The sequence below is a fragment of the Eubalaena glacialis genome, chromosome 19 (assembly GCF_028564815.1).
Source record: "Eubalaena glacialis isolate mEubGla1 chromosome 19, mEubGla1.1.hap2.+ XY, whole genome shotgun sequence".
In the NCBI taxonomy this organism is placed as follows: Eukaryota; Metazoa; Chordata; class Mammalia; order Artiodactyla; family Balaenidae; genus Eubalaena; species Eubalaena glacialis.
The window spans coordinates 16,810,626-16,837,007 of record NC_083734.1 but is presented as its reverse complement, the minus strand read 5'-3'; the positions used below and the strand labels follow the sequence as shown (position 1 = coordinate 16,837,007).

General features: G+C 54.6%; 1 protein-coding gene across 2 annotated transcripts; it reads right to left on the bottom strand.

Annotated features, from left to right (window-relative positions):
- Nucleotides 1–611: 611 nt before the first annotated feature.
- Nucleotides 612–24,068, bottom strand: SEZ6 (seizure related 6 homolog). 2 transcript variants are annotated; one of them, XM_061175561.1, is made up of 16 exons: nt 23,705–24,068; nt 23,145–23,278; nt 12,717–12,912; nt 8,564–8,749; nt 5,314–5,482; nt 5,015–5,181; nt 4,243–4,437; nt 3,871–4,009; nt 3,563–3,759; nt 2,673–2,867; nt 2,099–2,290; nt 1,815–2,012; nt 1,498–1,536; nt 1,137–1,254; nt 950–1,052; nt 612–763 (listed from the first exon to the last, which is right to left on the bottom strand). In XM_061175561.1, the coding sequence occupies exons 1-16, from the start codon at nt 24,051–24,053 to the stop codon at nt 734–736; spliced, it is 2,607 nt and encodes an 868-aa protein (XP_061031544.1). In that variant the 5' UTR covers nt 24,054–24,068; the 3' UTR covers nt 612–733. The 2 variants fall into 2 exon arrangements, with proteins under 2 accessions (XP_061031544.1, XP_061031543.1); XM_061175560.1 differs by having other exon boundaries at nt 747–779.
- Between the last annotated feature and the right edge of the window lie 2,314 nt (nt 24,069–26,382).

Below are 26,382 nucleotides of genomic sequence, written 5' to 3'. Positions count from 1 at the left end.
CAGGGGAAGGTCTCCCTCTCTTCAGGGTGCAGGGCTGCCAGGGGAGCAGCGGGGTGTCCTGCTTTGGTGTGGAGCATGAGTGGTGTGGCCTAGGGAAGCCCAACCTGAGCTTGGGGTAGAGTCCCTAAACCCCTTAGGATCCCTTAGAATTATTGCCTCCCCCAGGAAGGGACAGAAGGCAGAACTGACCATTCCCAGGGCCTTAGAGAAAGACTAGAGACACCCCCCCACCCCGAGGGGGCTGATGTCAGCATGTCAGGACTACCCAGAGGTCACTGTTGAGAGCAGTTTTGGCCACTGGTGATGGCCCCGTGAGGAGCACCCTGGCACAGTTTCCGCCACTGTCAAGTTAACCCTGCTGCAGGGTGCTGCATGCCAGGGCTGGATGGTGGTCACATGGAGAGAGGTGCTCCCGCTCTGCCTGTGAATTCCAGGCTGGAGGGTCCAGGGCACGAAAGAGAGTCAGGAGAATGCTGGTTCTTGATGCCTGTGCCCCAGCTGTGTTCTGCCTAGAGGCAGATGCCCCTGACTTGGACCCAAGGAGGGGCCCTAAGTGGGCAGTGGTACCAAGAAAATAGGCCCTGGCGGGCATTGCAGGCGGGAAGAGCACAACTTCTTGAGGGATTGGTGGCATCTCTTCCCAGGTGGTATGTACAGGAGGTGGAGGGACAGCAGGAAGCTCTGCTGCTGGGCTGTGATGCAGGGCTGAGCCGGCTTCCCCAGGCTGCCCCACCTAGATGGAGACTTCATATTCTCTCGTCTCCTGCAAAGGAAAGAGACTGCTGGGAGTTGGAAACTTGTAAAAGGTTCGCCAGTCCATAATCCACCTTCCCAAGGGAAAGGGAAAGGGAAAGAGAGAGAGGGCTTGGCAGGACCCTCAGGGGTACCTGCCCAAGGGAGCATAGGATTGGGTCCTGATTAGGGTGTCAGGCCTGGCCTGGGTACTTACTCCAGTCTCGTAAGTCGGATTGTCAAATGCTGACTCCACGGTGATGCGGTCATAAGGGCGGGGTCGTGTTCGGGGCAGCTGCAGGGGGCTTTTCCCCTGGAGCCTGTGCGGCAGAGAAGCCTGTGAGTCAGGAGTGCTGGGCAGGAGTGAGTCAGGGGTGCAGGGCAGGAAGGGAAGCCAGACTCACCTGGAGAAGTAGAGGTACACACCTCCCACCAAGAGCGCCATTGCCACCAGCGGCAAGAAGATGGCAGCTGCAATGTGAGCAGCATCCAGGGTGCTGGAGGCAGCAGGCGCCTTGGCAACTGAAAGCACAGAGGATGGGATTGGGGCAGAGGCCTGGATCCCACATCCCCTCACCTCTGCCCAGGGGCATCCGGCCACCAGCTCCCTCTAGCTGGCTGGGGGCAGGGAAGGAGCTTTTTGCCCCGCTAGTCCCAGACCTCTCTCTTTCTCTGCCCTCCCTCCTCAGAGAACCCATGGCCTGGGAGCTGTGAGAACTAGGGGCAGGGAGATTATTTCCCTGGCCCTCAAGGTTGGGGGCTCACCATCCAGGCTGCGGCCGCTGTAGAAGCCATCCAGAGAGGCTGGAACAAGAGGGGAGGGCCAAGGGCAGTGGATGAGCCCAAAGAACCAAACCACTAAGGTAGGGAGTGGGCTGATCATGGGAAGGATTTGTCCAAGGAGAGCCCATCCCAGAATTTGTCTTGGTGTCACCAGGTCAGACGGATCTGGCAGAGACTGGGGAGACCAAGAATAACATGAAGGGGGCATGGGCAGGGGGTTCTGGTTCTCAGCACTTGACATCTTTGCCAGAGCAGCCCTACGGGCCAGGCAGAGGTTCCGGGGGTGGCAGGGCACTCACCAGCCCTACAGATGGGTGGGGGGTCACTCCAATGTGAGGGGTGTCCGGGCACACACTTAATGCTGGCCTGGCCCTTCAGCACGTAGCCAGGGGCACATGAGAAGTGGATAGTAGCCCCCGCTGGGTGCAGCTGCTTCTCAGGACTGCGGGCACCATTCTCGGGGGCGCTGAGGCCATGGCACGGCTTGAGATGTTCCACTGCAAAGCAGGCAGAGCCCAGTGAGGGTGCCAGGCCCCTAGCCTCCAGAGGCAGCATCTTCCCATCCTCCTCATTTGACACTTACGGAGACATTTGGGGGGCCGGTCGCTCCACTTGGGGCTGCTGGCTTGGCGGTCATGGCAGGTGAGGATGGCACTACCCGTCAGCACAAAACCCTGGTCACAGATGTACTGCACAGTGGCCCCCACGGGAAACTTGGGGCTAGATATGAGGCGTCGGCTGTGCTCCACATCCCCAGGGTCATGGCAGGAAGTCACTATGGGTGGGGGGTGATGGGGGGAAGTAGCCCAAGTAGAACTCAGCAAAAGCCAGTCCACGCTGGCTTTGTTCCAAGTCAGCCAACATCTTCATGGCATATGGCTCCACCCCTATTTATTTGCCCCTACCATTTTGCTGGTGTATCTCCTCATTTGCCCCTTCCCATCCATCAGAGTCAACAAATACTGATTGGCCATATACCAGGAACGAAATACTTGGAGTACTTGGCGGATGGCCCTATGAGAAAGTATTATCCCATTTCACAGATGAGGAAATTGAGGCTATGAATACCAGCTAATAATGGCTGGAGTCTGGGTCAGAATCCAGGAGAGAGGCTTGTAGGTTGTGCTGGGGAGAATATGGGGAACAGGTACACTCACCCCTCTGGCAGGAGGGCAGGTCCTCACTCCAGGTTAGGTCCCACTGGCACATGAGGACACTGGATCCCACCACCTGGTAGCCAGGATAGCACTGGTAAGTGACGACAGTGCCATGTACCAGCTCAGGCTGCGACGGGCTCTTCCAGCCATTGGGGATCTCAGGCAGCTCCGGACACGTGTCATTACGGGGCACCTCTGGGGGCAGCAAGATGCAGGCCGTCAGCAGCACCAAAGGGACTGTGCTAGCCTCCCTGACCCTGAGGGCACTCCGGCTCCTGCCAGTTTGTCCTGGGCCTAGCCTGGTCTAGGCGGGCTCAGCGATTCATGCCTTCCTGCTCAAGGGCCCCTCCTTGCCTGTCCCTGATATCGTTCTGTCTCCTAGATTCCAGGGTTGTCACCTAAGCTTTGGCCTTACTTCCAGAAGTATGTTGGCCAATTCCTCAGTCCCTGGCATCGTTCTGTCTCCTAGATTCCAGGGTTGTCACCTAAGCTTTGGCCTTACTTCCAGAAGTATGTTGGCCAATTTCTCAGTCCTGAGAGAGGGATTGGATAGGGTGGGGAAAATTGTCATTTCTGTCAAAGATTGTTAGAAAGGTAGAAACGAACGCCTTTCCTCAGTTCCCTATTTCTGTTATGAAGTTCTTCCTGCTGTCTACCCAAATCCCTCTTGCTGCAATGGAGGCTTGCTTCCTCTCACTGGGCCCTCAGGGAAGATGGAGAACAAGATTAGCTTCCTGAAGGTGATACCTGGAGTTTCCCAGCTTTCCCTCATCAGATAAGAGCGCTCAGGCTCCTCATTGCCCTGGACTCTCTGACTTGCCATGGTTCGGGGTCTGCATCCTGGCATCCCTTTTCCCCCAGGCAGCAGGGTGGGGCAGGGGCAAGCTCACCAAAGAAGTGGATGACAAAGCCCTGCTGGTAGCCCAGCACTGAGGCCCCGGGGTCCGACTGGAACTGTATGGTGACGTCGGCCATGGAGGTAAAGAGCTTGAAGTGGCCACGGGGCCCAGAGTACTGGCCCAGCACCCGGGCTGTCAGGTCATCCCCATCGTAGAAGGTAAGCACGTCACCAGGGCCTATGCGCAGCCTGTGGAGGAGGACTGTCAGGGAGGCTGGGCCCGGGGACCCCATGACGGGCTGGGTGAGAGATGTCCCCAGAGCTCAGGAGGTAGCTTGGCCGAGCCCAGTGGGCACTCACACTCGGATGTCCAGCATGATGCGCTTGTCTTCCTCCACATGCACGCCCCAGATGCAGTCCTGCCCACGGCCGTAGGGCTCTGGCCAGTTGGGGGAGAGCACCACGCCGGCCGAGTCTGTGATCTCCCCACTGCACACAGCTGGAAGGCAGAGGAGGCGCGTCCCCTCCGCGTTCCCCCCAGTGGTATGTCCTGGAGCTGCCACCGGCCCACAGGAGTGCCTACCCACTGCTCGGAGCCCCCCACCTCCTCCTCAGGGGGAAGCTTGAATCACACATGTCAGAGGGCCCCTGTGGTCCCAGGCCCCGTGGCTGGCTCCCTGGTGCCCACCCTGCTCCCTGCCCTGGCAGGCCCATCTACTGGTACCTACTGACCTCGGCAGGCGGGCTCTGTCTCATTCCATTGGGGGTCATGAGGGTCAACGCACTCAATGATGATGGAGCCCTGCTCTAGGGTGTAGCCAGGGTCGCAGCTGAACTCCACGGTGGTACCCACAGGGTAGGAGGGTGCGCTGCTGCTGAAGTTTCCGTATTTGACAAAGGGCTCATAGCAATGGCCTTGCTGGAAGGCTGCAAACCACAGGGCCCAGCCCAGCTCAGCCTCGACTAGAGCAAACACAGGGGGCAGTTGTCCACCTACTTCCCTCCCCAAGGCCTTTCTCTTCCTGACTGCAGGTGTATGTCTGAGGTTTGGAGCAGAGGGCAGGGACAGCCCAGAGCATCCATCCCGATTGTGCTCAGGAGGCCATCTTGATTACCATTGTATTCCCAGTGCCTAGTTTGTGCTTAGTACACAGAGGGTGCTCAATAAATGTTTTTTGAATAATGAACACATGCATGCATGAGTGGTGCTAGAATGTCTCTTGCAGCAATTCTCCTTCCCTAAGAGTTGGGGCCATTTTTGTTCTTCAAACTCTAGAGAATTCATTCTCTTGGACCAGAGGTCCTGGGTGCAGGCAGGGGTCTCCTGAAAAGATGGAGTAGAATCCTGGACTTCAGGAGAGGGGTAGGGAGAGGGGACCTGGGTGGCAGGTGAGCAAGGGCTGAGTTGGAAGGCGTGATGATGGAATGGAGGCAGAGGGGGAGGGTGTGAGAAGAGACCCCAGGCTCAAGACCCCCACCCCCAGTTAGGTCCCAGCAGGCTCACCCTCATAGCGCAGGGCCATGCCTGCAGCCGCCCCACTGCTGTCAGTACTGAGCTCCACAAAGAAGTGTCGGCCGGAGCTGAGCAGGCCCTCAATGGGCAGGTACTCCACCTCGTAGGAATCATACACGGGCGGGGCCTCCACATTGTCCCCATTGCGGATGATGAGCCTGGGCCAGGAGAGCGGCAGCTGCGTGGCTGGTCGCTGAGTTGAGTGGGGTGAGGCCCCAGGCTTGGGTACCATCCCTCCAGCAGGGTATTACCAGGCCAGGCACTGCTATCCCACCAGGATACCCCCTCACCTGTCGTCATCCTCTGCCAGGGAAACCTTCTCAAAGTGCAGGTGCAGCCGCTGGCCCTCGGGAGCCTCAAGCAGCCAGTGGCAGGTGAGGTTGATGCTGTAGTTGCCCGGGAAGCCGGGAGAGACGATACGGCCCGTGGTGGCATTGCGGATCACTCCACCGCAGGAAGCTGCGAGACAGGGGTGGGATGGTGGGCTGGGCTGGCCTGTGGGATCCTAGACAGCCTAACAAGCCTCTCTGCCCATCCCAGCTCTGTATGTTCTGCACAGGGCAGCAGGGAGCTTGCTTTCATGGCCCTGAAGGTCAATCCTTTGCCCCTGTGACCCTGCAGCTCCAGGCAGCTGACCTCCTAACCTTTCACACCTCTGGGATTCTTCATGTGCAACTCCCTTGACTAAGGTAGATCTTCCATTGCCTAGCCGTGTAGCCCTGGGTAAGTCACTTACCCTCTCTGCTGACTCCTCTGGGAGGCCTTCCCTGATTTCCCCCGCCCAGGTGAACTTTATTAATACCCCTTACCAGGGCATATCTGCTGCAGGGTATATCCAACCTTCTTGGGTATATCTGCTGTCTCTACCTTATGCCACTTTCCTAAACCAGTTATTATTGGATATGTCCCTTACCTAGGCCCCCCTGGGCAGGGGCCAAGTCTTTTCAGGCCAGGCACAGAGTTGGTATTCAATGTTTGTTGAATAAAATGAGTGAATGGATATTAAAAAAGAGAGTAGGACTAGATCAGGGATGACAAACACCTGGTATGCATGCCATCCACCTCCAAATCTTGTGCCCTTAGCAGGCATTGCTAGCCAGGCGATAGTCTTGAACGCTGTCTGAAACAGCATCACTACCACTGTCATTTCTGGGCTGACCCCTTAGGGCCTTTCCAGCACTGGTCCCTCTGGCCTGGGACCGTCCTCTCTTCCTAAGCAGAGGCTTAGCAGCTCTCCCATCCCCATCACTGAGGGCTGCTGAGTTACTTGGCCACAGGCTCCTGGCAGTTAAATGGGGCCAGAGAAGGGGTCTCAGGCAACAGGAGTGTGGCTGGTTTCAGGCAGTGCTTTCCTCTTCTGGACACACAGCTCTGGACCCTGCCAGCTCTCAGAGACCAGGCTGCCATGGCCAAGACCCAGTGCCTTTGTCTCCAAGTTTTCAAGACTGCAGAATATTTTAACCTAATAAAGCTCCCGGGGAAGGAGTTGTGGTGAGTTTCTTCTCTGCTTCTTTGCAGAGAGGGCAGACTCACCTTTCTGCTTGGTCTCAGAATGGAACTGCCCTTCAAATCTGATCATGCCCCATCCTTCACTTAAATTCCTCAGTGGCTCCCTATTACCCTCAGGATAAAGTTCAGGCTCAAGAGGGTAATCAAGCCCTTTATAAACCACTCTCTCTTGACTCAGCTTCAGCCCTTCCCCGTACACCCTCTTCTTCAGGCGCACCTCACCACGTCCTCACTACGGTGTGCTGCTTCGTGCCTCCGCATCTTTGCAGGTGCTGTTCCAGGAATCCACTCCACTTCCCTGAGCTCTAACATGCTTGTCATCCTTCCCTGCCTTCTCCTTGGGAAACTTTCCTTGTCTCCTTCCTCATTTTGGAGAAGCTCTCCCTCCCTTGGATCCCCACTGTGCCCTGAGTTCCCCCCATCACAGCTCCATCTGCACTGAACTTCCTGAGCTGCTTTCCAGTCTTCCCACCATACAGAGAGCTCCTTGAGGGCAGAGCCCGTGTCTGGCTTATTCACCTCTGCTTATGCCTGGCACCTAGAAAGAGTTTAGAGAATGAAATAAGTATCAAAAACCCAAGCTGCCTTTCACGCTGCAAACTAAACATTCCATCTCCCTTCTGCCAACAAGCCCCACTCCACTGGCAGCAATCTCAGACTCCCTGATCACCCAGGGCCAGAACCTGGGAGTCTCCTCCTTCCCCCCATTCCCTCGTCAGTGACTCTGGAAACACTTCCCTCCTCTTCATTCCCAAAGTCATTGTCTAAGTTCAAACACTCTTGCCTGGCTGGCTGCCTAGCCTCCAGACACCACCCGGCTGTCTCTCCTGAGGAATAGTTCTGAGCCCCTCCCTCCCCATCTCACAAAACTTCAACAGCTCCCCACCCAGTGTCTTGGCCTGACATTCAAGGCCCTCCCACTGCCCCCACCACATGTCTCAGGCCTCAGCCAAACCTGGCTGTTTTCTGTGTCCCTAAATGCTCCCTCACCTTCTCACCTCTGTGTCACTGCCCACATTGTTCCCTCCACTGAAATGTCCAGGGACTTCCCTGGTGGCGCAGTGGTTAAGAATCCGCCTGCCAGTGCAGGGGTCACAGGTTCGAGCCCTGGTCTGGGAAGATCCCACATGCCACGGAGCAACTAAGCCCGTGCGCCACAACTACTGAGCCTGCGTGCCACAACTACTGAGCCCACGTGCCACAACTACTGAAGCCCGCACGCCTAGAGCCCGTGCTCTGCAACGAGAAGCCACAGCAATGAGAAGCCCGCGCACCGCAACAAAGAGTAGCCCCCGCTCGCCGCAACTAGAGAAAGCCCACATGCATCAACGAAGACCCAACGCAGCCAAAAATAAATAAATAAATTTTAAAAATCAGTTACTATAATTTACCACATCAACAGATCAAAGGAAAAATCATATGATCATCTAAATAACAGCTGTATGAATAGTTAATACAACTCAACACTCATTAAAAAAAAAAAAAAAAGAAAAGAAATGTCAAACCTTCAATGCTTACTTCCCCTAGGAAGCCTCCTAAGTACCCAGCTAAGAATGATTGCTTTCCCCCATCCCAGGTCACTCTGTCTCTTTACGGGGACTTTTTTTTTTTTTTTTTTTGACTGTGCAGCTTGCTGGATCTTAGTTCCCCGACCAGGGATCGAACGTGGGTCCACAGCAGTGAAGGCACTGAGTCCTAACCACTGGACCGCCAGGGAATTCCCTCTTCATTGGTACTTTTAACTTCCTGCTCTGGAAGTTGGTGACCCATGTACTTTCTTTCACTCCCATTTCCTGGAACTGTGGGCTCCTTGAAGGCACAGTCCCTGTTTAATTCTGCTCTGTATACCTGCGGTGCCTCTACACAGTAAGTGCTCAATAAGTGCAGGTTGGGTGAATGCTACTGATGTGTGTGGCCACTTTCTGGCTTCCTTATGGAGAGCAAATGAAGGTGCCAGACAGCAACAGAGAGCAGGAATGAGCCCCCCACCTCACTCCCCTGTTCAGCACTGAGTCCCCTGGGGCTACTCACCAATGCAGACAGGCTCCTGAGAATCCCATAAGGGCTGGGTGGCGTTGAGACAGGTAAGGAGCCTGGCACCCTTCAGCTGGTAGCCAGTGGCACAGTGGAAGCGGGCACTACCTCCTGGGTGGAGGCTGGTGACAGTCACAGCTCCATAAGCTGGACGTCGGGGAAAGTGGCAGCTCAGGAGATAGGCTGCAGAGAGAGAATGGGTGATGTGTGTGTGTGTGTGTTGAGTGGGCTGAGTCATAGCCAGGGCAAAAGGGGCCTGCCCCAGCCTGCCTTGAGGTGTCAGAGGAAGCATCAGGAATTCCAGAAGAGACTCTGACCCCCTCCCCAGAAGGTGCCAGTGATATTTCCGGCAGCCTGGGCTGGTTACTGGAGCAAGCACAGAGGTGGAAGTTGGAGCCTTGGGTTCTGGTCCAAGCTTTCTAACACTTTAGGCAAGTTACTTCGCCTTTCTGTGTCCTAGTTTCCTCATTTGTTAAATGAGGTTCAAAATGCCAGCCCACTTACAGGGATATTGTGAGAATAAATGAGATAGTATTTTATTCAGCTTGGTATCCCTGGAACCAAGAAATGTTTATTGAATGACTTGTAGATGTGAAAGAACTTGAAATAGAGAAAAGCCTATACTGATGTAAAGTACTGATATTATGTTTCCTGTAGGGGACAAATATGAATTACAGCAGGAAACACTTAAGTCACAGACAGTAAAAGCTTTCCCAGTATTCACTGAGAAATGCTAAAAAGCTTGATAGCAAGGGCTGTGGACTTTTCAAAAACAGGATGGGTCGAGGGTGGCGAGGCAGGACACGCCTTCAAGGAAGTTGTGGGAGGGACAAGTTGCCCTGGGAAACTTGGTAACTTTTAGAACTGTCATACCAAGTATGACCGAATGGTGGCAGCAAATCCTATAAAAAAAACCCGGCCAATCCCAATCCAGTGCCAAGCTGGGGCCTTAGCTAAAAATAGGGGTCAGGGCTTGGGTCTGAGAGGTGGTCAAGGAGAGTGGCTGAGTGAAGAGTCTGAGCTATAGTCTGCAAACCCTCGGAGGTGGTGGGAGAGATGAGGACCGTCTAGACTGAGGAACCACTCCTGGGTCTTGGGGTGGACGAGGCCCACCCTTACTGATGGTACTAGGTGGATGGGAAGAAAGGTCCAGGCAGGGACTCTACAAGCCTCTGTGTGCCTTTGTATGAATATAAGAAAGGGCTGCCTCTGGGCAGACGAGGGTCCAGACACAAGTTTTGTGATTTTCACCTGTCCTGGTCTTAGTTACTAGGTCTGTGAAAGGGGGAGATGATTCCTATTCATCCCTCTCTCACAGAGTTCTTAAAAGAATGGCCAATGAGTGATTGCTTGTGATTGGTAGTCAGTACGGGGCAGTGCTTAGGAGGTGGGCTCTGAGGTCAGACTACCTGGGTTTGAATACAGGCTCCCCTACTTGCTGTGCCACTTTGGGCAAGTTGCGTAACTTCTCTGTGCCTCAGTTTCCTTGTTTACCCACCCATTTGGAGTTTGCATCCAATGTTGTTACATGAGAGGTTAAGTGAGAGGATATATGTGCATTGTCTGGCACAGAACAAATACTGCACACACCAGCTTGCTGTTATTGTTTGTAATTTTGATTAATAAAAGCACCTCACATCTGCATGCACCTTCCAGCTTCTAAAGTGCCTTCATACTCTTCTTACTTGATGTCTACAACATGCTTAGGAGGAAGTTAGGGCTTATTAACTCACCTTCAGGTGAGGAAAACTAAGGTTCGGAGAGACTGAGGGACTTGCCCTGACCACACAGCCAGTAAGTGGTAGAGTGGGTACTTGAAACTCCTGGCTCTAGAGCCCACTGCTTTATATCTCCTCTTTCCCACCTGCTTTCCCACATGAAGTAGAAACCTGGGCTCAGGAGTCAGAGAAACCTGAGAGTAATAACCAAGGTTGTCCTGGGTGGTTGTTCAGGGCGGCCACTCACAATGATCTGGGGAGAAACCCCAGGCTGGGATGGGATGGGACATTCTACCCAGAATGGAGGGGGGAGTGACACTGAGGGCAGTCTAGGTCATGAGCCAGACGTCATGCTCAGCACTTGTACTTCCATCTTCCCCATGAGTTCTTATCACAGTTCTGGGAAGGAAGGTCCCCCATTTCACAGATTAGGAAATTGGGCTGGGATGAGGTAAGAGCAGGAGGCTGGGGGCGGACAATGAAGCCCCCAGACTCCATGGTGGGTAAAGTGCCACTTCTCAAGACGAGCTTCCTCCTGTTGCCATGACGACTGTTCCCGGGGAGCCTGCATCACTGCAATCTGTTGAGCTATTTTCTCCCTGGCATCTGTTTCTGGGGCCAAGTCCAGTGCCAGGAATATTCAGGAGGGAGGAGGGGGATGCCTGGCAGGGCCTTCTACTTCCTCACCCTGCCTGAGGCTGTGGGAGGGGAGTTGGAACTTGGTTCTGCAGATGAGGGCCCAACCTTATGATCTCCAACATTATCTTGGATAGCTCTGACAGGGGTGTGGGTACAGGGCCCCTCACCCCCTCTTCTGGCACCCTCTTTCTCCAGCCCAGGGAGACGCGCGTATGAGCACACGCTCCTGTTCCCATCTCTGGGATCAGGGCTAATTACAGCCTATAATTAGGGGAATTACACTCATTAAGGAAAGAGCTGATCATTGACAAAAACTGGGCGAGGAGGGAGGGCTTCTGGGAACTGAGAAAGAGGCAGGACTGGGCCAGCTTTCCCAGCCCCTCCTTGGGGTCTGCACCCCTCGCCAGGCCTCCAACTCGCTGCCTTTCAGCCAACTTTGTCTGGCCCAACAGAGAGAAGGTCTGGGGGTTTGTGCAAAGGAATTTGCAGCAAGAGAGAAGGTTGCCGTGGTGTGAAATTATGCCCGCCGCTAGGGAGGATTGATGAGCCGTTAGGGAGGCTGGTCGGGCTGCCTAGACGCTCACCCTTGCCTCAGCTGGCCCCTTGCCTCTGACAAGCCCCTGGCCAGCCCCTGATGGCCACCAGGCTCCCTGTTGCCACACCAGATTGCTCCCCCAGTTTAGGTGGAGAGGCCAGAAAGGGGTGAGTACTCCTTAGCGGGGGGAGGTCCAAGCATCCCCATCTCCAGAGGAGTGACCGTGGCTCCCGGCAGGGCCGCAGAAGTGGTCCCTGACAATGCAAGCCAATTGTTCATGTCAATTATTTCCCTATTAGCACTCCCCAATCTGAACTGGTTACCTTGTCACAGCAGTGCAAGGGATCAAGAAGACTTTGTCTGGGGACGAAGGGGCCAGGAGGGATACTGATGGGAGAGGGATAGAGTCCCAAACCCCTTTTCCTCCCTTTCCCATCCTACTAGCTCTTTAACATAGTTCCGGTTTCTTCCTGGATGTGTGCTAAGCCCTTGACATGCACCATTTTGTTTCATCCCTACCATGACTTTGTGGAGTAGGTGTTTTGGACTCATTTTACAACAGAGGAAAAGGAGGGTTAGAGAGGTCAAATGACTTGTCCAAGGTCAATAGCCAGTGGGAAGGAGATTCAGACACAGATCTGCCCATATCCTGAGTCTGTGATTTTCCTATTACATCATGCCACTCTCCTATTTCCAGCGGTGTTCTGAGCTGACTGGGACATGGCCAGGTCCAGGGTGGGTGAGGCAGTTCAGGAAGGCCAGGTTGGTAGCTAAGGACCTTTAGATGGTCACTATCAAGCCCCTTTGACCTTGACCCCCTTGCATTTGGGGAGAGGCCTTCTATTGTTACTGCCTGTTAGGTGTCTGCCTCCCGAGGAGATTCTGAACTCCTTGAGGGCAAGGACTTGGCTGGATCTTAATACTGCCAGTCTCTAGCACAGGCCTGGCAAGGAGCAGATGCCTAGGAAAAGTTTACTGAATGAATGAATGAATGAGTGGCAATGGGCACACCTGGGGCTGCCTGATTCTGTGTCAGTCCCCCTTTGAGACCAGTTCTCTGCAGGGTGGTAGGTGGAGGAGGGAAGGTCCTGGAGGTATCAGATGGGCAATACTCACCTCCAGTTGTACAGAGCTTCCCTGGGCAACTGAGTTGTATGTTACTAGTCTCTCCATGTTTCCCCCAGGCTGTAACAGCACCAGAGATCCCCAGGAGGGCAGCCAGTCTGGGCTGGTCTTTTCCTCAGCTACCCAGGCCTACCTTGGTAGTAGAAATGGAAGGTGCCAGGCCCAGCAGGTGGTGGGAGGCTCTGGAACCTCAGGGCCGCTTGGTGGGTGGGGCTGCGGATGACGTGGCCCCTCAGCAGGAAAGACTCGTTGGCCAGGGGCAAGGGGTCAGGCCCCCCGAGGCCCTCCACAGTTACTGTCTCCCCTTCTCGGAGGCTGATGTTCTGGACCTGTCCATAGAATAAACAGAGCAAAACAGAAGAGTCAGGCTTCTTTTTGCTGATTGAGCCCTGCTGCCCTCAGGCTCCTGCAGGCCAGGGGCATGCCCAATCCTAAATGCCCCTTGGGCATTGGAGCCCCCGGCCCTGAGCTAGGCACTTCAGTGCAGGAAGAGCTCATTTTACCTTCCCAGTAACCCTGTGAAATGGGACCTGAAGTTCAGAGATATCAAGTAAATTATCCAGGGTCACGTAGAGATTAGCACAAGTAGGATTTGTAAACGTGTCTGTTTCCAAAGCTTTTCGGCTACACCAAATGCTTCCTGTCCCTTCATAGCTCTAGGCTCCGTTTTCTCATCGGTGAGGTGGGGATGCAGTTGGTGTGTTGAACTAGACGGTGTCCGCCGAGGGCCTGGCCAGCAAGGTGGGCTCTTAAACATCAGCTTCCCCTGAACATCCTCTGTTGGCATCTCACACCCAGCCTGCCTCAAACTGAGCACCCCCTTCCCTCAGCTGGCAGCTCCCCTGGCTCCCCAGCTCAGGGAATGACCTTACCATCCATCTGCAGGCCCAAGTTAGAAACTGGCATCTCTCCTCCTCCCTTATACCCCACATCAAATCCGTCATTCCTTCCTGTCAACTGGCCCCCAACTCTGTTCACTGCTCTTCATCCCCGCTGCTACCTCCCCCGTCCTCACTGTTATTGCTCACCTAGACCATCGCAGCAGCCTCCTGCCAGCCTCCCTGCCTGCAGGGCTTAACCCACTTCTCCCTCCACACCGATATTCTCTGAACTGCAGCCAGTGAATAGCCCTGATATGTTGCTGCTCATGGTGCTTCCTTATTTAAATCATCCGTGGCTCTCCAGTGAGCCCACAAAGACCATAGTATCTAGTCCAGACTCCTTGCTGTGGCCCTCGAGGCCCTGCCCAACTTGGCCTCTGCTGACTGCTCAGCCTAGCCTTATGCCACGCCCCTCCACGTGCCAGCCACCCTTCTGTTCTCTCTTCTCTGGGCCTCTTTTTCCAGTCCTTTCCTCTGGCTGTCACAGGCCCCTCTGCCACCACCCCAACGCCCTTAGACCTTCAATCCCTGGAGCATCCTCTGGGCTCCATGCCTTCACTCAGTCAAACAAGGATCGGACAGCAACAGACTCTGCCCAGAGGGGAAGTGTTAGTGTGGCCTGGTAAAGGAGCACTGGATTGGGAGCCCAGAGGTCTGGGACCTAATCCTAACCATGTGATCTTGGACAAGTATGCCGACTATTTGAGCTTCATTTTCTCCATCATATAAAGTGCCTAGTGTGAATCTTTGCTACTCAGAACGTGGTCCCTCGGCCAGCAGCATCAGCACCACCGGGGAGCTTAATTAATTAATTTTTGGCTGTGTTGAGTCTTTGGTGCTGCTCGCGGGCTTTCTCTAGTTGCGGCGAGCAGGGGCTACTCTTCGTTGCGGTGCGCGGGCTTCTCATTGTGGTGGCTTCTCTTGTTGCGGAGCACGGGCTCTAGGCGCGCGGGCTTCAGTAGTTGTGGCACACGGGCTCTAGAGCGCAGGCTCAGTAGCTGTGGCGCACGGGCTTAGTTGCTCTGAGGCATGTGGGATCTTCCCGGCCAGGGCTCGAACCCGTGTCCCCTGCATTGGCAGGCGGGTTCTTAACCACTGCGCCACCAGGGAAGTCCTCATCCTTTGCATTTTAACAAGGTGATTCCGAAGCACTGATCTACATGGTTTCCAAGGTCCTTACTATGTTGCTCTGAGGCAGGACCTTCACAGATTATCCGCCTGGGCTAGTTAAGTGGCATCCAGTGAGTCACCAAATCCTTCCTAATCTTATCTCCCAAATATTTCAGTTGATTCCTCCTCTCCATCCCTTTGTCTCTATCTTGGCTCTGATTACCTACCACCCTCCCCCCCCACCCACTGTTCCTCACCTGGCCTTCACCCCTCCCATCCCCAACGCATCTCCCTGGCCCCAGCTGTCTCAGATTGGATCATGTCTCTCTCCTACCCAAACCCTGTTGGTGACTTCAGATTGTCCACAGGAAAAGGTCCAAACTTCCCAGCTCACAGTTGGCCTCAGCAGCTATGCCAGCCTCTTATCTTCACTGCAGCCACAGGCCACGCCTCACTCCCCTCCTCTGGACATTTGCATATGCAGGACCCTGCCCAGGGAATGCCTTCCGTTTTTCCTCTCCTGCTGAAGCTGCTCATTCTTTCAGGTCTCAGGGCCACCATCCTCTGCCTCCCAAGCCAGGCCAGTCAGTTCCTTTACTTCAGGCCTCTCTACCGTCTGTCTCTCTTCTAAAGCCTAAAGGTAGCATTTTGGGTCACAATGCCCTCTTCACTGGCCAGTTGCAATAAAGATGTGTGGAAAGGGTGAATGTGCGGGTCGCTAGAGGTACATTCCTTGCAGATTTCTGTAAACTGAGAAGCACAGAGGATGCTGAGCCCAGCCAGGTCCAAGGACACAGCTGCGCTAGGCTCTGGCCCCCTCAGACTGTGGGTGCTGAGAGCATACGTGCCCTGCAGACTCCCCTGCCTGGGAGAAAAGGCCTAGGGGATCTTTGGGGCTAAAGAGAAGGCTCAAGGCAGGGTGCTGGGGCAGATGTGCAGCCTCTCCATAAGGACCTCCCCTCCAGGGCACATTTGGGTGGAGGCTGCCGGACCATCTGCCAGGGACATTCCTCAGGGAATTCCTGCAGCAGGCGGAGGCTGGATGAGGTCCCCTCAAACTTGGAGATTCTGTGATTCTAGAGTTGGGCAAACAAGACTCACACACGTGGAATCTGTAATTATCGAGAGATGCCAGGCAGCATATAATTCTGCCTTAAGTGGGACTGAATGCATGCAGCAGGAATCCTCTAGGGGGGAGAGGAGGGGTTGCAGGCTCAGGGAGAGCACGTGCAGCAGGTGGGTCTGAGAGCGCCTTAAGGGGGCAGGGCCAGCCTGGGAGGAGGAGGAGGAAGGGAGGACATCACTGCAGGGAAATTACTGACCCTGCTTTTTAACCAGCAACAGTGGCAACAGCAATAACAACAATTACCATTCACAGAGCACCTACAATGTGTCAAGCCTTGTACTATTTACAGATATTATTTCATCCTCACCAGAATTCTGTAAGGTGGGTGGTAAAATCCCCTTAAGTAAACAGAGGCTGGGAGAGGCTAAGGTCACACAGGTGTTAAGTAGCAGAGCCTGGCCTTGCTGGAGGCAAAGGCAGCTCCCTCCCTCCTAACCTCATGGGGGTGTCACCTGCAGACAGATTTCTAGACATCTTTATTCCTGGGTCCCAGTTCCACCAGGTTTAGCAGGGAGGTGGTTTTTGGCCACACTGGGCTTTTTTCAAGATGTTGAGCCATCTTTCCCCCCAGAAGCCCATAAAGCTGAGAAAACTGGGAGCTGAGACCTCTGTCCCCCTCTGATCTGGGGAAGGCATGGGCCCCTCAAAGCTGGCCTGGTGGCAGGGGTTGCCATGAGAGCATGGAATGGAGTAGGCCTGATTACTCGGGGCTCTTATCCAGAAGGTACTCTATTCTCACAATGGCTGTCTATGCAGTGCTGGTCCCTTGGGTTTCAAGCACCCACTTGCAGGCCTGCCACAGTGGCCAGATGTAATTTGTCACTTGTTTGAGGGCCAGGCCTGACAGGAGCCAGACAGGGCTGGGTGTTAGACAAGGGGGGTGATGAAGTCTTGATGTAATTTGCAGGCATCTGAAGGGCTCAGGAGACAGATTGAAATGTCAGCTCTGCTCACGAGGGCTGTCTCCCCACACCCCTAGCCAGTGACAAGAGGGGAGCTGGGGATCAGGCCGGGGAAGACAGAAGCAGAGAGAGCCGAGGACAATTCCCACAGGACTCTGGGCTGTCTAATATTGCCCAGCTGCCAGCAGACCAGGGGTCAGTTCAAGGAAGGAAATATGGCTGCTTTGAGGGGGCTGACTCCTTCCTGGTTGGGAGGTGGGGAGGATTCAGGTTGCCCTCTGCCAACCCCAGACCATCAGCCTTGACTGGCCTGTCTGTCCCCATGGAAGCTGCCAGTCAGTCTCCAGGACATGCTCTAATGGTGCGACTCGTAGACAGGATGGTGCCACAAGTCTTTGCACACAATCATCTTAGTACAACCCTGCACAGGCCATGAGCTCAGGGATGACTTGTGTGTAAGCCCCTCCCCCAGTACCTGAGTCCCACTCCCAGAAGCTGACCACGGCCCCTGCTCCACTGCACTCTCCTGATCACCAGCACCTGTGTGTGTACTCTGACATAAACCCACTGCATGCACACAACTCCCTCAAACACATGACCTGGCACACATGCCCACACATACATGTGCTCCCTCACTCCAACAGTAGTAGAATCACAATTCTTCCCATGAGATCCTTTACAGTTTTCAAAGCTCTTTCACACCCATTATCCTCTCAGATCTCACAAAACCTCAATAAGGGAGGCAGGGCAGGCTGTGTTTACCTCCAGTCTATAGAGAAGGGAACCTCGTAATCAGAGAAGTTGAGAGCTCCTCTTTGGGTCACACTGTAAATCCAAGGCAAAGCCAGGACTCCAGGCCAGGACTCCTGATTCCTGGTCCAGTGCTTTGTCTTCATGCAAGCATCCCAGGCCTCTCCCCCGAAACTGGGAGAATTCCAGATCGGGTTCCTAGAGGAGCAGGCAGGGCTGGGCTGAGAAAAGGGGTTGGGGATGGAGTTCTCCAACTGTTCCCAACTGAACTCTCTTTCTGGAACAGGCCAATCTTCTGGGCCAGGGGAAGAACAGGGACTCTTGAGTCCTGGGATCAACTCCCAGCTCCATCATCGACTAGTCGATAGGTCCTTGGGCAAGTCACATGACATCTCTGAATCCCAGTGGCACCTGTGAAATGGGATAATCACACCTACCTCATGGGGTTATAAGGGTTAAGTTAGATCCCGCCTGTACGGGGCTCAGCACAGAGTGGGCGCAGCATGAGCAGTCCTCTTTCCCTTTTTTGGAGAGACCTGGGCCCCACCCAGGCTGTGGACCCATCTCACCTCAGGTCTGCCAGGGCTCTGCCTGGGAGGCACTGTACCTGGGAGCCACCCTCTCCCTAGCCCAGATTCTGAGCTGCTAGGAAGCAGGAAACAGGGTCAAGGGCCTGAGATGCCACTGCCCATTCTGAGCTCTGAGGGAGCTTCCCACCCAGAAAAGGAGCCATACTCAGAGGGACTGGCTGGGAGGAGCCTTTTGCATCATCTGGTTCAACCTCCTCTAACAGAATGGGAAACAGGCCCAGAGAAGGCCAGGGGCGTAGCCCAGTGACTGAGAGATGGGCTGCAGGACCAGGATTGGAACCCCACTTTCAGTTTCTGTGCTCTGTGTGACAGCTTCTATGCTCTTGTCTTAACTGATGCTTGTCTACAAACACTTATGGGGTAGGGTCTGCTTTAGGGAGGGGAAGAGGGGCCTAAATCCATGGGGCTAGACCTGTTTGCTCCCTTGTGACCCCCCCTCAGATAAGCCTTCCAGGAGCTAAGAAAGAGGAGGTTGCTGAGAAATCTCAACCCCCTGACCCACCACCCTACTCCTGCGTCCATATCAGGCCTGGCCCTGACCTGGCCTAGAAGGGTAGGGTGTTCCGGTTATCAAACTGGCAGCTGGCCTGGCATGGGAGAGCAGTGTTCCAATGGGGCCATCTGGGGCACTAGGGCAGGGACTGTGGGCAGCTGTGTCCAGGCTCCAGATGGTACAGAGAGCAGCCAAGCCAAGATGGGGCTGGCAATGGGAAGGCTCTTGGAATGCCAAGCACAGTGAGAGACATAAGCCAGGCCCAGAAAGGCCTGGAGCTCTCAGGGGAGCTGGCTGCCTGGAGAGGAAATGGGACCCTCATGGGCCATGGGGCTCATGCCCACCCATCCTGAAGGGTCTTCTCTGGATCTCTCTAAAAAGACCCTAGCCCAGTGCCCAATCCCCAGCTGAAATAGGCAAGCCTCTTCCCATCATAGAGGGCTGGCCCCGGCCTTCTTCCTACAGGCAGCTCAGACTCTCAGCCTCAGAAGGCACAGATAGCTGCAGCATCCTGAAGGGAGGTGGGGGCCAGGGATGAAGCAGGTTATGAGGGGCTGTGGTCTAAGCCATGGAGATATGGGCTGTTAGGGATCCTGGAACCCCTGAGGCTGTTCCTCACAAAGAGGGAATTGAGAGGGTCTTGCCCAGGGGCCCAGCCTTTAGCCAGAGCTGTGGTCACATGGCAGGGGTTCAGCATGGTGTCAGGCTGACCTGCACAGGAGTGTGATTTGTGGGTCTTTAAGATGTTCCGGACTTCTCTGGTGGTCCATTGGTTAAGACGCCGCACTTCCAATGCAGGGGACTCAGGTTCGATCCCTGGTTGGGGAACTAGGATCCCACATGCCGCGTGGTATGGCCAAAACAGAAAACAAAAAACGTTCCTCTCCTCCCATGGTTCCTCCAGTCTCCCTTGCCTGGATTCCATCCCTTCCACCTACCCTGAGCCATCCCTGTGAACTCACGGAAGGGCAGGCAGGGGCTTACCCATGATGGGAAGAAGCCACAAGCCTTCCCCAAGCCTGAAGGAGCAGTGGGCAGCCTCCTGGGCGTTCCAGCTGTCTCATCTGTCTTGCCCCCAGTGCACAGCATGGCCTGGCCCAGCTGCCAGCCCTGGGCGGAGGGCACTGCACTCAGGCCTAGCCTCTGGCAGGAGTGCAATCCAGAAGCCATTAAGCCCACCTCCTGCTCCTAGGCAATAAAGTCACCCGTTCAAAACTGCCGGGGCAGCCTTCAAGGGCCAGTCTGCCTTACCTGCTGCTTTCCAGACGAGGCTTGGCTGCTGGCCTCTCATCCTTCAGGCTTCAGAGCAGGTATCATCACCTCTGGGGAGCCTTCTCTGACCCCCCCTGGCCCCCCGATGGTGGAGTGTGCCCTATCCTGGAATTCCTACAGTCCTCTGTGCTTCCCACTCCTATCCCCAACAGCACTGCACATTCTGTGGTCATCTTTTTTTTTTTTTGGTCATCATTTATGATTTCTGTCTCTCTCACTAACTGTGAAGATCCATGTCTCCAGCGCCCAGTACAGAGCCTGGCACATAGTAATTGCTCAATCTGTACTTGTGGAACAAATTCACTCATCAAAAAACATTAGTTAGGGCTTCCTTGGTGGCGCAGTGGTTAAGAATCTGCCTGCCAATGCAGGGGACACAGGTTCGAGCCCTGGTCTGGGAGGATCCCACATGCCGCGGAGCAACTAAGCCCGTGCGCCACAACTACTGAGCCTGAGCTCTGGAACCCGTGAGCCACAGTTACCGAAGCCTGCGCACCACAACTACTGAAGCCTGCGCACCTAGAGCCTATGCTCCACAATAAGAGAAGCCACCACAATGAGAAGCCCGCGCACTGCAACAAAGAGTAGTCCTCGCTCACCACAACTAGAGAAAGCCCACGTGCAGCAACGAAGACCCAATGCAGCCAAACATAAATAAATAAATAAATTTAAAAAACAAAATATTAGTTAATGATTAACGGAGTGACCTTGGGCAATTCCCTTTCCCTCATGGCCTCAGTTTTTCAACTACCCATTGGGTATTGGTCTGCAGTGTCATTAATTCTTTAGGTCCCCAAGTGGCCTGTGTGGTGTGGCCAGGAGGCTTAGATAGGAGCAGAGGTTGCTGGAACTGGCCATGGAAGAGCCTTAAATCCTGCTTCAGCCCTGGATGATTCTGTCCCTCCCCACCCAGCCCTCCCTGCCATGGCCTCAGGTGCTCTCAGGCCATCAGGGCCGACAGGGTCCCCAAGGACTCTGCCCAGTGGTGGTACGGTAGAGGGCGGGGCCAGCATCTGCCTGCTACGTTTCCTGACAGCAATCCAGGGCTGTGGCAGGTCTTCCTCTCAAGGTTGCCTGGTAACGGCTTTTGAATTTGATGAAAAAAATGTGGTAGAACCAGACAACAGACACGGGGCTTCCGGGGGCTTACGTGAGGGGGGCGGGTATCCAGGGTGGGGCTTGTGCCTGGGCCAGGGCCAGGGCAGGCAGAGGCAGCATCTTACCTCATTGTGGAGAGAACCAGGACTGGGCCCGGCCTGGCCTAGTGGGCATCAGTGGGGATGGTAGGCTTGGGGGACAGTTGGAACCAGCCCAGGCCTGCAGAGGGGCAGCCAGCCTGGCATCTGCCCCCTCCCACCCCCTTCCCCACACCTGCAGCTGGTGCCTTCCACCTGGTGAGCCACAGCCAGTGCCACCACTCATTAGGTGATGATTTTACATTAATTACCTTAATTAAGCGGCACTGAGTGCTAATGGCTTGGGGGGAGGGGGGGTGGCTGTTCCTAATTACCCTCCCAGTCAGACCAGAGCGAGGGGCACAGGGCTTGACAGAACAGGAGCGAACAGTTACAGAAAGAAGGGGAGGGGCCCACCAGTGCTGGGAGAACGTCCCCCTCCGCAGGGCCTGGCTCAGAGACCTGGACCTGACATCCCCAGAGGGCAGGGCTGAGGGTGCTGCCCCAGGACAGATGAGCTAGCTCTAGGCCCAGATCCAGAGGCTGTGGGATGCGTGCGGAGCAGGCCGGGAAGGGGGGATAGGCAGAGCTGTTCTCTTCCCGGGACTCCTCCTCTGCCCCTTCCCTGTGCTCCTCAGTCACCGCCCTGATTCCCTCAACCGGGTTGAATGCCTCTCCTCTCCACCTGCATTCAGTCTCCAGAGTCACATTAAATGTCACCTCATTCCTTCCTACCTCCATTCATTTGTCCATTCATTCAGTCAGCCCATGGAGAACCCAGTCTGGGCCGTGTACACAAAGGTACCCCTCAAGGAGCTTACAGTCTAGCTGGGGAGGTGACAGCTATAAACAGACCCATAGGAGACAGCGTGATGAGCGAGGATGGGGGATGCCCCAGGCTTTGGGGATCAGGAGATGATTCCCAGAAAAAGTGATGCCAGGGTTGAGTCCTAGGGGAGGGGATAGGAGGATGACTCTTCCATGCAAAGGGACCAGTGGGTGAAATTGGGGCTTGTGGGGAAAGTGCGCTTGACCCATTCCCTTAGCTGCAAGCTGTTTAGTGCAAAGCAGGAGTAGAGAACAAGGGAAGAAGTGGCTAGAGACGGGCCCAGAGGCGCTGGCCTTGATTTAGAGGCCCTTGGGGGAGACGTGGGAGGTAGGATCGATTTCATTTGAGAAAAATGACTGCAGTGTGGGTAGAGGATGGTAATGGGGGCAAGCGTGAGCGGAGTGACCAGTGAGGCATCCACTACAGCATCAGGGGAGGGATGACAGAGGCTGGACCACGTGGGGGTTGGGATAGAGGGGGAGAAGCAGGTAGATCTGAGTCTGGGGGAGTGTCATGGTGATAGAACTTGGGCATCAGGGAGATGGTGGAACAGGGAGAGGGAAGGGCCAAGGTGCCTCTGGTCACACAGCTCCAGGGATGCCATTTACAATGCACCGTGGTGGCCCTGCTCTAGGTTTCTGGCTGGTTGGGGTCAGCCTCTGAGGACAGGAGTGGGGTGGCAAGCAGGTTTGGGGGAACAAAAAGGAAGAGGTGGGTTTGGGGCCTGTGGAGGTGGTGGAGCCTGTGGAACAGCCACGAGGACCTGCAGGGTCAGGTTTGGGGATTAAGAGGGAGGCTTAATGCCAAGGGAGGGATGAGATAGGAAGGCGGGGGCATGGGGCTGGGTGCTAGGTCTGGCTCTCCCAGCAGCTGGTCACCTTTGATGCTGCGGCCATGTCTGTCTTCCCACCTCTGCATCCCAGGAGCCAGCACAGGGCCTGGCCCAGAGGAGCTACTCAGGGAGTATTTGCTGAAGGGAAAGAGTAAGTGAATACATGAGCAAGTGAATATATGAGTGAGTGAGGCTCCACGGCTCTCACAGGTCTAACAAGGCCGCCCTGAGTTCTTTCGACTCAGACGCATGGATTCAGACACTCACCCAATCCCATGCCCATCGAGGCTAGAGCCCCTCCTCAGGCTCTCCTGAGCTCCTGATTAAACCCTTGGGGGAAGAGGACAGGCACACGTGCTTCTCCAGCAGCCCCTCTCAGCCCAGGCACTGCTGCGCGGGAGCAGGAGCCTCTTCACTCCCTGAGGCGCAGGGCAGAATCCAACCATGTTTTAGGCCCACTGCCCAGCCCTGGCCCTAGGTCCCTGTCCAACTGATGACCCTGCACATCTCTACCCACCCCCCGCACCCCCATGGCCAGCACCTTTCCGGAAAGATAACACACTAGCCCCAGTTCTGCCCCTGCCAAATCCAGGTCACTCACCTTGATTTCCACACCGTAGCCAGGATAGACGGAGATGTAGTAGAAACAGTCCAGGCCGACATCAAGGGGTGAGCTGGGGCCCGTGGGGGAGTCCAGAGCGCCCTCTGGGCCTGAGAAATTCCAGCTACAAGGGCCTGGGAGGCAGGAGGAGACATAAGGCTAAACCCAGCTCTGGCAAAGTGGATCCAACTATGGCTGACCTGTGTGTGTTTGTGTGTGCGTGCGCGTGTGTGGTGAAGCTCACCCCTTGGGAGGTCTATTACCCTGTTAAAAGCAGGGGACCACTTTCTCTCGAGCACCTACTGTGTGCAGTCTTATCTCAGTTCTTGCAGTGGCTCAATGAGGTAGGTCTTCTTATTGCCATTTTACAGATGAGGCTCAGGGAGGTGAGATAAAATTTCTAAGGTCTGCTGTAGTTGCTTCCAATCAGGATTTGAACCTGGGTCTGTCTGGTTCCCAAGGGCAAGGCAGGCCAGCACAGTGAAAGAGAGGGAGGAATTCAGGGGCCCCTCAGCTCCCCCATTCCCATCTCTAGATCTGCAAGCCATCAAGTAGCTGACCTGGTGGCTGGACTGTGGTGATGGTGGTGGTGATGATGGTGCTGGTGGTGGTGGTCTCCTCATCGTCCCCTGAAGCCGTAGAGGTGGTGATGGTCCCCTCAATCCCAAGCCCTGTGGTCTGCGACATGACCTCTTGAGCCCAGGGCCTGCCTATGTCTCCAGGACCTTCTCGGGTCGGAGTCCATGCCCTGCTAGGGGGTGTAGTATTGGGCCTCTCTGCTGGGCCTGGGGTGGGCATTGCCATACTGGGCCCTGGAGGTAGAGGAGCTGTGATATGAAGTGCAGGGGGCTCTGACTCCAGGCTCCAGGGTCCTTCCCTGGACTGGGGCTGAGTAGGCGCTGCCACCATGGTTGGAGTGGGGCTGGTGGAGACGGGGCGGCTGTCCTGCTTGGCCAGACGGGGAAGGGGACTCGGGGTGTATGGTGTAGGTGGGTCAGGCCGGAAGGGCTGTGCTGGCCTCAGCTCTGCCTCCCCCTCCTCCAACCCCTCTTGTAGGAATTCCTCGAGCAGGGGGTGGTGGTTAAGCAGCTTCAGGGTAGGGGCTGTTGTGACGAAGTGGATGCCTCGTTCTGGCTGCTCAGGTGTGGGGTTCACTGTCAGCTCCCCATCCGTCTCCTCCATGCCTGGGGCCTGCTCTTCCCCCACTGTAGGGGCCTCCGAGGAAAGTCCTGAAATAGTAACAGATGATCAGAGGTTCTCCTCCTGCCCCACAGTGAGCAGCATCACACCTAGTCCAGGCAGTAGGAGATCCACCTCTCTTTTGACACAGAGCCTTGGGGAGTGTCCTCATGGTTGAAAATCATGGAGCTATAGAATTTTAGAGCTGGAAGTGAGATATCACATACTTTAAGGATGGCACATGAGATATCCCTTCTCCTCCAACACCAGAGGTGGACATTACTAATCTATCATTGCACTATTTCCTGGCTGTTCTCAGATTCGGCCTCAGGATCCTTCTCAACACAGAATTGTAGGTAGCCATGCCTGATACCTCAGACCAACATGACGAACAAATATTTCTCATCCCTAATGTAGCTCAAAGGCCTTATTTTACCAATGACGAAACAAGGTCAAAGAAAGGAAATGACTGGTCAAAGTCAACGACCAGTCAATTGAAGACTGGAGATGACACCCTTAGCAAGAGTGCCATCCCCCACCAGTGTGACTTTTCTGCCTGAGATTACAGGGCATTGCATTCAAGTTCACTTTCTGTTCTCAATGAACCTGGTCATTAGTCTCAGGAAATGCTTCATATATTTGGGATTTTATTTTAGATTCCCTCACGGACACATGATGACATTTTTGTTGGGGTCCCATTATGCCCTATTTCTCTCACTTTTCAGAAAATCATTTCTTTTGTCTCTCTCTCTCTTTTTTGTCCTTCTACAAAAGCTAAACTCTGGAGTAAGGCAGATGTAAACTCTGGAGTAAGGCAGATGTAGCTTCAAATCCATCACCATGGGACTGTGTGACCTTGGGCAAATAACTTAAACTCTCTGAACCTTATTTTTCTCATCTGTAAAATGGAGTTTCTTTTATAGGATTAACTGAGATAATATTACTTCCCTTTCCCATTTGCTGTGTCTCTCTGAATTCTCTTTATCTTTCTTTTGACACAAGCCAGGGGCCATCTAGGGCAGGATCTAAAGTAGGGTCATCTGCATGCTACAAGCCCCTCCCCCCCAATCCATGTTAGACATTATTAACCAATTTTGGTTATTTCTTGCTGAGGCCACATGGGGCTTCAGAATCCTTCTTAACACAGTTATCCAGGCAGCCACTACCAATTGATTAGATAGGCTATGGAAGAAGAAACTTATTTGCTGTTACTGGTCTGAGGTTGCTATGCTATTGATTGTATTGACTTATTTAACCACATAGCTGAAGAGATGATGCATATTCTGCCTGTGGCCCACTAGGCTCCCCAGATCCTTGACTACCAGAAAAAGGTCAATGGATGCTGGCTCCAGATTCACTTCACATAGAATTTTGCCAGTTTGGAGAAGGCTGGGAAGATATTCTGATTTTAACAGCTCTCAAAATGGCTGCATGAAGATTTGAAGGGAAACAACCAGGGTGAGATAACAGAGTTTGCAAGGAGAAGGTTGGTTCCTCTGCACGTCCGATGGTGGGGCTGTCATTCCACAGGCTCACACCTACCTCATGGATTGGCAGGCGTGAGGAAGCGGCAGATGGCCTACATTCTGTTCAGGAGACCATGGTAGCTCTGATGTGTCAGACAATTGGGAGGAGGGAGGAAATTGGGGTGAGGGAGGTGGGTGCAGGTCAGAGGGTTCTCCATTGCTCTGGGTCAGAGGGGCCTTGGGGCCCCAAAGCCCTGAGGAACGAGGCCCAACCCCTATCTCCTGAGATCCTCACTAAAGGAGTCCATCTGTGCCTTGGCATTCTGTACCAGACACTGACAACACAGTGTCCAAACTAGATGCCCAGCCAGACCCATACCCCCTGGAGCAGATGGTCTGGCAGTGTCCTGTGTGTTTCATCTGAGTCAGTGGTGGAGGGTCCAGGGAGTGCCTCTGACATGCCAGGACGGGGCTATTCTCTTTGCCCAGCCTCCAGATGTCACATGGTCTTTGCCAGGTTACCAGAGAGTGATCATAGCATATGACAAGGAAGAAGAGCCTTTCTCATCACATAGACTGGAGCCTTAGGGTTC

Bases quoted from the DNA above. Each gene is read 5' to 3' on its own strand.
- SEZ6 (XM_061175560.1), bottom strand. From the start codon at position 24,053: ATGGTGGCAGCGCCTACTCAGCCCCAGTCCAGGGAAGGACCCTGGAGC. The intron at 5,182-5,313 runs GTGAGGGGGTAT...CTCCTGGCCCAG, and splicing joins CTGGCAGAGGATGACGACAG to GCTCATCATCCGCAATGGGG. The intron at 4,010-4,242 runs GTCAGTAGGTAC...TCTGCCTTCCAG, and splicing joins GACAGAGCCCGCCTGCCGAG to CTGTGTGCAGTGGGGAGATC.